General features: G+C 46.8%; 1 protein-coding gene across 1 annotated transcript; it reads right to left on the bottom strand.

Annotated features, from left to right (window-relative positions):
• Nucleotides 1–1,663: 1,663 nt before the first annotated feature.
• Nucleotides 1,664–13,303, bottom strand: RHOU (ras homolog family member U). The gene is made up of 3 exons (XM_003893796.5): nt 12,372–13,303; nt 10,632–10,690; nt 1,664–5,056 (listed from the first exon to the last, which is right to left on the bottom strand). The coding sequence occupies exons 1-3, from the start codon at nt 12,631–12,633 to the stop codon at nt 4,601–4,603; spliced, it is 777 nt and encodes a 258-aa protein (XP_003893845.1). The 5' UTR covers nt 12,634–13,303; the 3' UTR covers nt 1,664–4,600.
• Nucleotides 13,304–14,037: the final 734 nt, after the last annotated feature.

Genomic DNA, 14,037 nt, shown 5'->3' with positions numbered 1-14,037 from the left:
TGGAAATGAAAAAAAATGAATGTGCTGTTACCCATTAAAAGTGTAAGCCTCATAAAATTTAATAGAAATGAAGATGGAAATCCTTAGGAATCAATTGTCATCTCAGTGGGATGCCCACAGGGACCCGAGCTCATGGACTGAGGGTCCTGCTGTGAAGGAAATTAAAGGAATCATTGAAAGGGGTCTACTAGGAAGACCATGCAGAGTGAGCATTTACTGAGTGCTTACTGTGTACCAGCGCTTTACATCCATAACCTCATTTGACCAGAGGATGAAAGCATCGGCTGATTGGGTAAGTGCCATGCTTATCCACTTGAGAGGTTAGAAAGTTGTTTAGACTCAGAAGGGTTAAAAGGCTAAGGAGCTTAAGGAATCAGAACCAGTAAGTGGCAGAGCCAGAATTCAAGCCCAAGCAGCCTGACTCCTCCCCATGTCCCTGGTTGCCACCATTACCTCCCATTATCACCATCTTGACATCATCTCCCTATCTCTCCCTGCACTCCTTTTATCTTGTTCAGACTGGCCTCTGGGACATACCAGATGCCCTTCTGCCTTGGGGCCTTGGAACCTTCTTTCCTTTTAAAACACTTCTCTCCCAGATACTTCTCATTCCTTCACTCCCTTTGAATCCACAAATGCCTCGGTGTAGCACATGGTCACATCTACAGTGGCTGGATGCTCTGTCCATGTGTCCCAGGAAGGCCCGGCCAGGACAGGGGAGACAGCCTGGGACTGGGTGTGGAGTAACCTCTGAGTCCCTCTGGGCTGGGGTCAGCTGCCCTGTGGAGGCCGGGAAACCAGCGCCTGGGGTGCTTTCGGCACCCCCCAGCCATGTGTGGAATGAAGTGGTACAGTAGTTTTAGTTGCATGCCATGCAGTCTTCCCATTCACTGTGGCTGAACATCCAGTGGGTACTCCTAAAAGTTGTATCATGGCCTGTGCAGCGCCATGTGGAGCACAGTGGATGGCTCCATCCTTCACAGGATGACCTTGAGGCTGGAGGGTAAAAGCAAGAAACTTCCAGCCCCTCAGAATAGTCGTCTCCCCAGGGTCCCATTTCCCGGAGCCCTCAGTACAAGGGCCGCATCCTCACGGCATGATGAGAAGACTGACTTCAAGAAACTGAAGAAATCACACAGAACACAACAGCACCTCTCGGCGCCCTCAGGACCTGGGAACCCTGGTCCTCAGCTCTACGGCTGGTAAGGGCTCACGGTGCCTTTGACTCTAACCTCTTTCAGGTGATTTACAGATCTTGGATGTCTTCTCTGCAGGTTCAGGATTCAGACAGCCCAGTGAGAAAGGCAGTACTGTTTCCAGATAAGGAAACTGAGGCTCAGATCGCTGGCTGTCTCAGCTTCACCCCACACTAGTGCTTCTCTGAGCCCGGACTTTTGGCTCCAAGAATAGTGCTCCCTCTAACACACTGGGACATCGGCACACAATCTGTGAGGAACATGTAGTCAGCGGGTGCTTACTGTCAGACTGTGGCTCCAGAATTCAGAGAACCCCATGCTGAATGAATTAGCACTTCAAATTGGTTGGAGATGCATTCCCAGAACGCCTTTCAGTGTATGTCACAATGCCTCCCAACTAGTGCTTCTTCAAGATGTGGCTAAACACCTCCAACAAAATTCTTTGATAGAAAAGGCAAGAGCCATTATTTCCATAGGTCAGAATTTATTTCATACCATCTCATTTATAGCATTTTCAAGTACAACATTCTGCTCAACATCATCTACACTTGAAAACAGAAAAGCACAACTTGGTAAGGCACCAGGTTACGTTAGTCTGGAGAGAAAGCCTTGCTCCCATTTTGGCTTGTGTAATACCTGGGTAGTTTCTCTTGAGTCTGTCAAGCAGAGAACAAGGTTATAAAAGGTCCATTTATACATACATGGTAACAAGAGAAAACAAACAGTTTTGAAGTATGCTGTATTTTTAAATTATAATGGTGGCCTACACTTGTAGTTCAGCCAAAGTGGCATTCTCTAAAGCAAAATTTTTATAAAATCTTCTCTGCAATACCAAGCTGAAAATTTAACAATTTTTTAGCTTTGAAGCAAACCAACTTTATATTTAACTCAAGCACATACTTTAAAAACATTTTCGGCCCCAAACTATGTTCACAAAGAAATAAAAATGGAGGAAAATCTCAAGTATAATCGTACCTTTACTATTCTATAAAATGCAGCAATATATTTTAAAAACTGTTGCATTTAAAGGTCAACCCACTAGATTTTTAACACTAACAGTCCAAGGTGTTATCAACCCCAGTTAAAATTCAACTGTTTGCATAAAGCTTTTAGAACTGGGCCACACAGGTGTGCTTCACTGAGCACTTTCCACCCGTGGCCTAAAGGCAGGAGGTGCGGAAGGCCCCTCCAGGGAGACCAACTGCAGCCCCATATACTGTCACATGCATAAAACTTCTTTCAAGTGTTGTGTTCTATCTTAAAAATGAATTTGCACTACACTCCATGCTATTTACTTTAATATAAAAATAGTGTTTCAAATCACTTACCAGTTAAATAACTCATCTTCCCTCCCACACCTCTGGACACCAGACAGGCAGAGCCCAGCCTGGGAAGCCTAGCTTTCCACAGATAGGTAAGCCAGGCACGGCAAGATGAGACTGTATTCGATTAGGTCTATTTTAAGCTTTTCCACAAATCATTTTATTCCTTAAGGTTGTAACTAAATGCTCCAGGAAACTATGACCGACATCACTTCCAATGTGTTGAATAATCAATAGTTAGCAGTCTATGTATTTTAGTGGTTTAAAGATTAATCTTTTGTTAAACAAAGAAATTTGTTAATTTTATTTACTAACAGGAATAAATAGAACCCCTAACCTAAAGTATAACCTGAACTTTTACTTTTTCTATAGAAAAACACAAACTGGATTTCTTTTTAATATAAAAAAGACAACACAAAACCCACAGAAAAATAAAACTCTTCTATCTAACTGGCTTTACAGATTTCCCTCGTTAGTTGTGGAAGTGACTTTGGTGGCTCTGGTTCACCCACCGCAAGCCCGACACTGTTAACTCAGAGTGTTTAGGCTGCCTTGTGGTGTCTCGGAAGCATTCCTACCAGAGTAAAAACTACTCTCCTGAGATGGCACATTTTCTCCAGAAGATTCAGCCCTAAAAGCTGCCACCTTGAAGGATGTATTTCACTGTCACAGGAAGCAGCCAAGCATGGGGGCCAGGGTCCCGATATGCACCTGGCTGGCCACACGCCCCACCCCTCAGGAGTCCTCAGAGTCCGCTGGCATCTGCTGCTACTGCCCTGAAAGCCATCTGTGGCTTTAACTGGTCGTTTTGACAGGTTTCAAGAGATGTTCATTTTATTTTTTGTTTAAGATGTCCTCAAAAATGTATATATTAAGATACACTTAAAAACATACTCTGAATATAATAAAAAAGATGTTGGTTCAAAAAAGTGTCAACAAGAAGAAGAAGCCAAGCTTCCCTAACTGTGTTTGTGGCCATGCTTTCCCCATTAACTGTGTAAAAGTCTGAATCAACAGCAAAGACAGCCATACAGACCTATGTATTTGTGTGCATGAGTGTGCATGGGTGTGCACACAGAGAAGTACATTTTGGCTGACTTAAGAAAAAATGATCTGTGTTGTGTCCCACAGACATTTGCTGTTGGCCTTTCAAGAGTATTCACCTCCCTGCCGAAGAGACAGCTTGAGTATGGAAGTTTAAAAACAATCCAGATAGGTGCTCCCTGTTGCCGTTGTTACCTAGGATGGAGGCAGCTTGGTGCATGTGTTACAATACCGAAAGCAAATGTCACTTTCTGATCTCCACAGGAACCACTCCCTAAAACATGAGAACTCCCGACTAACACTTGCTTTCCTCCACACAGCACTTTGCCTATGTTCATATGTGTCAACACAACTGGTCTAAGAAAGAAAAGTCCCAATCAGCAAGTCTCCTTTTTTTGTCTACACAGTGCCAGAGTCAGTGGGATGTTTTTTGCCCGTTGTTTTTAAATCATAAGCCACGGGTATTAGCAAATGACAAAAGTGACTGCTTTGAGGTTTTGTAGGCAGAAGGTCTCTCATTTTTTCCCCCAGATTTTTGCTCGTTGAAAAAAAAAAAAAAAAGGCATGGTTTGCATGGAGTTTCAAAGCTAAGAACTGTTCTTACCATGGTTGACCTGTGTACATGATGCACTGTGCATTAAGTAGCCCTTAATCAAGAGAGGGTTAACCATAGCGTTCCTCCCTTTTGCTCTTCTGTACATTATAATGTAGCAGAGCTTCATTCTTGACATCCAGATTTGAGGTGTCTTCTTCATATTAGATATAAATTAACCAGAGGTCTAGAACTCTAACTTTCCAGAGATGTGAAAAAATTTTAATTTACTTCAAAAATATCTTGCATAAGTATTTCATCCCTAAGCTCAAACAAACAAGAAAATTAAAGGCAAGAAAGAATACATCAAATTGAGAGCTCCTCCTATAATACATATACACACACTCTCGATATAGGTTCTACACAGTAAAAGAAGTTGTTTCAGCTAATATAGCCACTAATATCGATTTCATCTGAAAATAGCCTTTCTGGGTGTCTTGCCAGCATCATACGAAACAGCAGTACTTCTTCCACCAGGACTTGGAGAGGTTTTTCATTTTATCTGGAGTCCTGCTTTTAGACTTCTTTGGCTGTTGCTGAGTGTCCGAGTATTGAATGCCAGCGACGATGGCTGCATCAAAGACCTCTTTGAGGTTTTTTTGAGTCAAGGCTGAACACTCGATGTAGGAGGCGGCTTTGATTTCCTCGGCGCACAGCTTAGCCGCCTCTTCAGGCACTGGCTTTTCTTTGCATTTGTCCAACTCAATGAGGATTTTGACGTCTTCTCTGAGATCTGACTGCGTTCCAACTAGGATGATGGGGGCTTTGGGACAGTGGCATCGAATCTCCGGCACCCATTTCTCACTGACATTCTGGAAGGATGAGGGGCTCACGACACTAAAGCAGAGGAGGAAGATGTCCGTGTTGGTATAGCAGAGAGGCCTCAGCTTGTCAAATTCATCCTGCAACCAAGCAAAGTACCCAAAAGTTATTTTTTTAATGAATTCTCATCAGTAAAAAGATCATCTTCACATTTTTCACGAAAGGGTCCGGCAGGTGATAGAAGACCCACTGGTTCTAGAAGGAAGAGCCAGCATTCTTGAAATGATCCTACTGTTTACCCAAGTGGTTCTAGCGCACCAGCAAAGGTGTGGCAGCCATCTGCTTTCAGGGCCAGCTATAGTCTGAACACTGCCAAATACGTTCACCATGTTCACTGACACTGAAGACCTACTTGCAGCTTAACATAGAAAAAGTGCTCAAAGCATGTGGGTTCTAGAAATAAAATGGACTTAAGCCTTCAGCTGAGTGTAACCCAAACTTACTCTCAATTCTTGGTACTTAGCTACTCTTTCAGGATTCAGACCACACCCTTATTGATCCTCAAGACTCCCACTCAACCCCAGTCTATGAACACAGCTCCTCTCTTTACCAATCCAGCCCTGCCTTTTCCCACAACAGCTCTGAGTGATGCCGATTTCATGCCATCTGCACTGTGCACACGCTCCGTCCACACCATGCACAGCAACGCAGAGTAACGATAATCAGATGCAAGGCCAGACCAGAAATGGAGTTCAGGACCTTTGTCAGTCCACTGTCATCAGTGACTCAGAAAACATGTGCTTCTCAATGCCACATACAGACACTGGTTCATACATCCTCATTCTGGCTGTATCTCCTCTTCCTCCCTCCCTCCTACATTTTCTCCTACTTCCTTTATCCTTGCCAATACCCATGGCCTCCGTGTACAGCGCTTCGGACAGATATGAACTGGAGAATGACCCTACCCTTAAGGTACAGAGAAGTGGATGGGTTAAGTTAGAGTTGATTACAAATAAACCAACGGTTGCGCTGCCAATGCTCTCCCGCAGTCATCCATTTAACAGACACACTGAACATCACCTACACTCAAGGCACAGTGGGAGACGAAGGGATTTGGTTGTGAACAGAGAGATGTTGGTCTCCAAATTACCATTTCTTTATAGAAAACACCCTATAGTTCCCTATAGCACCATATTCAGCTAACTGAAAACTTTCGCTCAACTCTTTTGTAGAAAAATATTTACTCTTTCCTATTTAAAATGTATATCTGTTGGTGCCAACCATCCTCAGGTGTAAATAATTTCCCCATGACAAGAAAACGTTCAATGGCACTCATGTTTTTCATTACTCAATTGACACACTCTGATGATTTACCAAGTACTATCTACATCTACATTATTCTCCAACCGTGGCTTTTTTCTCTTGGTATAAAATAAACCTGTAACTTATTTGAATATACTTTCTTCATTTGAGGCTCCATGTTTCAATTACGGGACGACAGCTGACCAACTAATCACATTAAAGTCAACCAGCTAAAATGTTCAACAATCAATATGGCATTTCAGAATGTCACTTGTGAGGCTTCTGTAAGCGAAAGTTGAAAAAGAATGACTTAGCCAAGTGTGGTGGCATGTGCCTATAGTCACAGTTACTTGCGAAGCTGAATCGGGGGATCACTTGAGCCCAGGAGTTTGAGACCAGCCTGGGTGACACAGCAAGACCCCTCTCTCTAAAAAAAATTTTAAAAAGAAAAAGAATGACTGACGTTTCTTCATGCCAACTTTGTGATGAATAAATAAACACAGAAACACAGCCAGGTAGACTATGGCTCCAGTTCCGAAGATCTTTTAATGGAATGCTCCCTTTGTTCTTAGAGGGCCTCAAAGAAAGAAGTATAAAACTGAGACCAGTATTAAGGCAGCCCCCTCAGGTAGCTGCACCCCTGGCTGTGCCCTGGTATCTGGGGTTGCGTTACTGAGAAAAATAAAGGCAAGCACAAGGGCTGGGCCTTCTGAGTGGGCTTTGGAAAGCTATCTCCCCAGATCTCTTGAGATTCTGGCTAAGGGGCTTGAGAAATAAAACAGAAATTAGACCCTCCTGCTCAGCGCCTGACCAGAAACCTTAGATATCTGATGGAATAATGCAATACACACGTGCAATGAGGACAACTGGAATGCACCTTTAAGAAAAGGCATTCTGAGGCCAAGCAATTTGCACGTGCTTGCCAGGTCTGTGGTACAGACACTGCACAGGAGTCTGATCAGGGTGGGCAGGGCAGAGAGACGAGACTGGATTCTATACCCCTCTGGTCTAGCTGCAACTTGATATTTTTTTTCCAGTATAAGAGTTTTCCAAGTACCTTATGGGTCAAAAGGCTGAAGAATTTTCAGCTTCTATTGGCAATTCTCCAGTGAACTACTCCTATTTCAGCAATACTTTTTTCTCTTCTGCCAAAGGTATGTTTTTTCAAGTCTCCAGTCTGTCTCTGATCAATCTGCCCTTGAGTGAGACTGTAAGCCCAGTGTTAAAAACTCCTTTTGACATCTTATAGACTCACCTACCCTCCCTAAAATGAAAAGCCAAAGGTACACGAAGTGATTTCTTCAGCCTGTAGAGCCATCCATACTCTGCTCCCATCAACTTCTCTGGGAAACCCACTCTCCAGCTCCACATCCCCAAATTCCAACCTATCTGCGCTCACATTGATTCTCCAGGCATCTGAAATGGAGGTCAGTGGAGTCACTTAACCCTCAAGGCTCTCATGTCAACTGCCTAGAAGAGGTGCGTGTTCCTTCCTCCGTAAGGAAACATGGCAGGTATCACAGCGAGTCCTCTAAAATGTATTTTATCAGGTCAGGACTAGGGAGAGTAGAAAAGAACTACCATTTTGACCAGCTTGGCTAGTAGTCTAAATAAAGACTAATTTATAAATGGGGGATCAGGAAAACGAAAACAAAACCACAAATACCTGACTTATCTTACCAGCAGTGAATTTTTCATAGTTTTTGAAGTTGGTTTTCTATAAATTTTTCGATGGTGGTCTTACTCATTATTTAATTGGATGTACTCTTCTAACCAGCACACAAAGGTTAAGGAATACAGTAAATCTCATTGAAAATATTGCTGAGGGGCCAGAAGAATAATTTCCAAATAAACTGAAACTTACAAATGTAGTACCAAAACCTTCGTTTTTCCTTAATTATAACTTTTTTGTGTAAAAATACTTCTAAAGTGATGCTTGTGCTTTCCTGATTTTTACACAGATTACACTAAGGAACAATTTAACTCTTCCTTGATGATTCAGAGTCATTTTTGCAAAGTTTTGCTGGTAAAATTCCTATTTGTCTTTCAAAACTCTGCTCAGAGGTTTTCCCGCCAGGCCCAACCAGCCTGCACCTCTGAGCCTGAGCCTCTTTTCTTCCCTTCGCTTGCTCCTTCACAAGCTTCCATAAACTAGTGTGTCTTTCCTCCACACTGTAAGTCTATTAAGGAGCAGGTCCACAACTTAGGTTTGCACCCCCACCACCTGGTCTTGCTCTGGTTCATCCATTCCAAAACCATGAGATTAAGCCCTGCTATCACTCTGCTGGGCACTGGGCACAAAACCCCAGCTCCAGAAGCTGCATCCTGCTTGAAGAGTCAACACTTATGGGGAGTCCAGTGGACAGTGATATTTGAGTGACATCCTGGGGCAGGTAGGTGCACTGAGCTTCTGCTCCACCCTGTAAGCCTCCCTGCTAAATGTGCCTTTGGACTTCCTGTGTTTTCCTGACTTCCGTCTTATCTTCAGGGTCTGACTTCAGTAGGTCAGATGGCTATGTTTACTGAAATGTCCCTCTGCCCGTGTTTTATTTATTTATTTATTTTTTTTTTTTTGAGACAGAATCTCACTCGGTCACCCAGGCTGCAGTGCAGTGACGCGATCTTGGCTCACTGCCACCTCCGCCTCCCGGGTTCAAGCAACTCTGCCTCAGCCTCCTGAGTAGCTGGGATTACAGGCGCCCACCACCACACCCAGCTGATTTTTGTATTTTTAGTAGAGACGGGGTTTCACCATCTTGGCCAGGCTGGTCTTGAACTCCTGACCTCGTGATCCACTCGTCTCAGCCTCCCAAAGTGCTGGGATTACAGGCATGAGCCACTGAGACCGGCCACCCGTTTTAAAGCTCAGAAAACCCGACCCGCTGGTAGGCAAAGCATTCTCACTTCATACAAGGAAATGAGTTTGAATTATAACCACCACCATGGCATTCAGAAAGATTTCAGTACTAGAAGTGACGGCATTCTTTGATTTTTCTTTTTTTTTTTTTTTCCAAGAGACAGGATCTTGCTTGCTCTGTCAGCCAGGCTGGAGTGCAGCGGCACCATCATAGCTCACTACAGTACAGCCTCAAACTCCTGGGTTCAAGCGATCCTCTCACCTCAGCCTCCTGAGTGGCTGGTGGCTGGGACTACAGGCAGTGCCACCACACCAGGCTAATTTTTTTATTTTGTAGAGATGATGTCTTGCTATGCTACCCAGGCTGCTCTCAAATTCCTGGCCTCACGCAGTCCTCCCACCTCAGCCTCCCAAAGGGCATGAGCCACCACACCCAGCCTGATTTTTGTTTTCTACAGACGATAGAATACAGACAGTGCTTGGTGTTTCCAAGCTGACGTACTCCCAAGCTATGGCCTCCACCAGCCTGGTGTTCCTTGGAGATCAAGGCTCCCCGGTCTTATGGCATCTTGAGGTTTAAAAAATAAGATCTGTCCTCAGCTCTGAATCTGCTGTCCCAGAGTAGGTGAGCAACTTGGAAGCTCTGGCTTAGATGAGGCTCTGTGGGGCGGTGGCAAGCCAATGCCTTCATAAACATAGATAGTCATGCCATGGCACCTCAGAAAGTGAAGGGGCACTTTCATCTGCCTACAAAGTACCCCCGGAACTTTGCTGAACTCTAGAACACACTAGAGAGACAAGCTCATTAACTATCACTTTGCCAAAATCAAGTACCCCTGGGTGTTCACAAGGCACAGCCTGACTTCAATGACTCGACTACCCACCAAGGGGGGCGGGGGTTCTTCTGGGGAACACAGTGAGGGAATCCTATACTCCCTGGCTATTTCCTTCAAGTGCCCAGCCCTTGAGACAAAGCATTCACAATTTTTTAGAATAAGCCCAGTTAGTTCATCCCTCCAGCTTAGGACTGCTCTGACAAATGTATCTGTGCTTCAAGGGATGGGGCTGGTCCTAGCGAGTCAAACCATAGCTCAGGAAGGGAACTATTAACTCTTACTGATGTAATTCCATCTTTTTCTTGAACAAATTTCTTAAATATCTGACTCACTGGCCTTTAATAAAACGATTATAAGATATCACTAACTTAGTTTGGGAAATGACGACAAAGCATCACTGAAACTTTTTCATAAAAACCAGGGAGTAAATAATAGAAACTCCTATAAGATAAGAGCTGTTCTTGACCGTGCTTCCTCCCTTGCCTGGCTATACAGAGCTGGGCCAAATCCTGCTTTATTAGTTTGGAGGTATCTTCCTCTGCTTCCTGCCCGCCAACCCCTGGCCCCTGCCCACCCTCAGAGAGGGGCCAACAGCAGGGGTGGGTCCACTTCATGAGGCTTTCGAATGACCTAGTTACTGACTGGGGGAATCAAAGGTTATTTGGAAATCTTTAAAAGGCTGTTTCCTTTCCCAGCACTGAGCTGTAACATGATACTGACCTGTCCGGCAGTGTCACAGAGTTGGAGTCTCACGGGCCGCCCATCCACAGACACCACCGCTAAAAACAAAACCAAAATGACAATCAGGAGGTGTCTTTTAACTCCTTTTGGAATACCAATAGTTTTAGCTTTCACCATCATTCTCACTCCAAACACCTCTGCTCCCATTCTAGGTCCTCTAATGAATTAAGGACTAGCCTAAAACAAGGAGGCCCTGTGGAGGCATTTTTGTATACAAACCCAGCGCTGGCAAGTCACTCCACGAACCAGGCAGCAAATCCCTGAACCCTTTGATGGTGCCCCCAGAAAGGCCTATGCTTTTCTCTCAGTCCTGGAAGATTTATTTTCCTGTCACACTTGTTTCAAAGGACCTAAAAACAACACTGGGGGTAAATGGGAAGTAACCCTGCAGTGTTAAATCAGTGGAAAACCTGATTTAACAGGTTTTCCCTTGGGAAAGGTTCCCCAACTTCAGGGTTTATCATAAAATTCCAGTTTGTTTTGAGAACATGTGCAAACACAGGCTGCCCGCATTGTCCTGTTTAAAAGTGAGGGCACTCTTTATCTCTATGTCAGGCCAAAAGGAGGATTAAAAAAGAAAAGAGAAAGCCATGCCCACCTTTCCACTGGGATTCGGGGACTCAGGGAGTGTGGAGAGGCCTGCAGCAGGACATGTCGCGGAGGTTTCTATTTGAACTAAGCAGTCAATTTTGTCTCTTTCTACACAACTTTCTAATTGTTTCTCAATGTTTATTCTAGTCAGCAGCAGGGGTGGGGTGGGGTGGGGGAGGGGAAGACACAATCCTCTGTGGTGGGAACCCACCAGTACAGCACCCATTTTTCTAGGGTACCTTTGGGATGAAAGGAAGGTCAGAGAAGCAACCTTTTCTCTTAAGAAGCGAAACAGTTAAATGTTTCATACTAGCTTCTGTGAATTTCAACTTTTTCTTAAATTTCAAAAAGACCTGAATATCGAGATAGAGAATTCCTCTATCTTTGTATCTACCAAGGCAAATGACATCGCACCCGGTACATAAGAGCTTTAAGTAGCTTAAAGGGATCCTGAAAGGATACCAACAATCAGAATCTGAGCCCATGTGGGCAGGGAAGGTGGTGGGGCTCAGAAGAGAGAAATGGTGTTTACTTTCCAGGTTTCATCCAAACCTAAGCCTTCACGAGGGCCGCTCGCGCTATTTTCACTAAATCAAGTGTTTTCCCGGCGTCTCCGCGGCTCTTTAAAGTGGAGACGCCCCTTGTGAGCTAAGCCGCCTGAAAGGAAAGGAGCGAGGCTCAGGTAAAGGCACCTGCGCGTCACCTTCTGATTGAAACTGCAGCGGCGCCAGCGACGTCGCCCTCAGGAAACTTTGCTCTACGCAGCAAACTGACCCGGCAGCCAGAACTCAACCTGTTTCACTCCTGCTTATCTGTTGCTTAAATTGTGAGAATTGTGAGATTTTTTTTTTTTTTTTTGGCAACGGCTCTGCCGCTCAGCCCTCCTCTCTCCAAGCTCTGGTTGTAGGGCTCCCCATTCCCCCGTGGTCCTTTCCTGTTAGCTCCGTGCTTGCCCAGTCCCTGACACTTAGGAAACGTCCTACTCGCCTCATTTGTCCGGCTTCCCCGCTGGAGCCGCGCCCGGGGCCCTGCAGCCCCCTTGGGAGCCCCGCGACCCTCGCGCCACCCTCTTTCCCCTGGACGGACCGCGGCCACGCGCCCCCGGCCCCGGCCCCCGGGCCCGCTCACCGGAGAAGTTGTCGAAGGCAGTGGGGATGTACTCGGTGGGGTAGCCGTTGGTGGTGTAGCTCACCACCAGGCTCGTTTTGCCCACCGCACCGTCGCCGACCAGCACGCACTTGACGCCGCGCCCCTCGGCACCCCCCGCGCGCCCTCGGCCCCCCGGCTCCCCAGGCCCGCGTCCCCCGCGTCCCCCGCGCTCCCGACGCGGCGGCACCGGAGGCGCCTCGCAGCGGTCGGGGAACGCGGGGTCCCCCTGCTGCGGGGGCATCGATCCGCGAGCGCGGGCTTGCGGGCTTGCAGGCGCGGGCGAGCAGGGCCGGGCCCGACCGCCCCTTCGCCCCGGAGGGTGGCGTTAGGGAGGAGCTGTCACCGACAGCTGCGGGCGCGTCCCCGGCCCCGGAGAGTGGCGGTTCCAGGCTGCACGGCTAACAGACAAAGGCGGCCGGGGAGGGTCGTGGCTCCGCGCTCCGGCGGCGCCAGCAGCTCTGCCCCACGCGATTGGAGGACAGCGGTCCGAGCGCCGTGGATCCCAAGCGCTCTGTCTCCGCCCGGCTTCCCGGCGACACGACGCGTGGGGGGCGGGCGGGGGGACGGGCGGGGAGGGAAAAGAGGCGGGTCCGGCCGGGCGGCTCGGTCCCCGCGCCAAGGCCACAGCGCCCCCCGCCTGCGCGCCGCGCGCCTGCACCCGCGCCCGAGGCGGCGCCGCGACCCGGCAGGCGGGGACTGCGAACACGGGCGCGGGAGGACCCGGAACAGACGCTCAGGAGGACGCCTCGCACCCGGTCCGGTGAGCGGCGCCCGAAGGAGCCGGGCCAGCCTCGACAGCCTCCTCCCCAGCTCCCGAGAGGGTGACCACCGCGCGACTGGCCAGGGCGGTTCCGCTTTCTGGCGCCCACAAGAGCCGGGAAGCCCGAGCCGCCTCCTATTCCTCTCCGTGGAGCCCCCGGCAGGCAAGGGCTCCACCCAGGGGGGAAGATGAAGTGTCCTGGAGGCCTGTCCTGCGAATGAGATTGAATTAACAGACAGCCTTTTTCCTTAAGTCTTAATTGCAGCTGATCGTGTGATTTTTCTCACTTTGAAGCAAAAGGATGCCAACTCCATTGTGAATGCTCCTTTTACTTTCTCTTTCGGCATGCCGTGAACCTTTATACATGTATGCTCCGGCAATTTTTTTATAGCCCCAATTCCTTCATTTACTTAAAGATAATTCGGAGACAAAGTATTCCGTTTCCCTTTGATTCCTTTCTCTCTCTGCCATCCTTCTACATATGGTCAACAGTCCATTCAGAAAAAGGACTGCTCTTCTGAGCCAAATCAGAATACAAACAGTCCTGGGGGTGTACAGTGTGCTGTGAGAAGAGCCACATATTATTAATACACTATTGATGCTAGTGGTAGTAAAAATAACAATAATAAATACTGAGCTTTCATAATGTGTCAGATACTGTTATAAGTACTCTTCATGAACTAATTATTTTAATCTTAACATTACTTACAGCCATTTTACAGATGAGAACACCTGAGGCACAGAGATATTAAGTAACGTTTTGGGATTTCACAAGCTAGTAAGTGGCAGTGCGAGGATCCAAACCCAAACAGTCTAGCCCCAGAACCTGAGCTTCTAACTAAAATCCTGGAGGCAAAAATAAGAGTGTATGATAAACATAGTCTT

The sequence above is a fragment of the Papio anubis genome, chromosome 1 (genome assembly GCF_008728515.1).
Source record: "Papio anubis isolate 15944 chromosome 1, Panubis1.0, whole genome shotgun sequence".
Classification (NCBI taxonomy): domain Eukaryota; kingdom Metazoa; phylum Chordata; class Mammalia; order Primates; family Cercopithecidae; genus Papio; species Papio anubis.
This window is presented reverse-complemented; position numbering and strand designations above follow the sequence as displayed.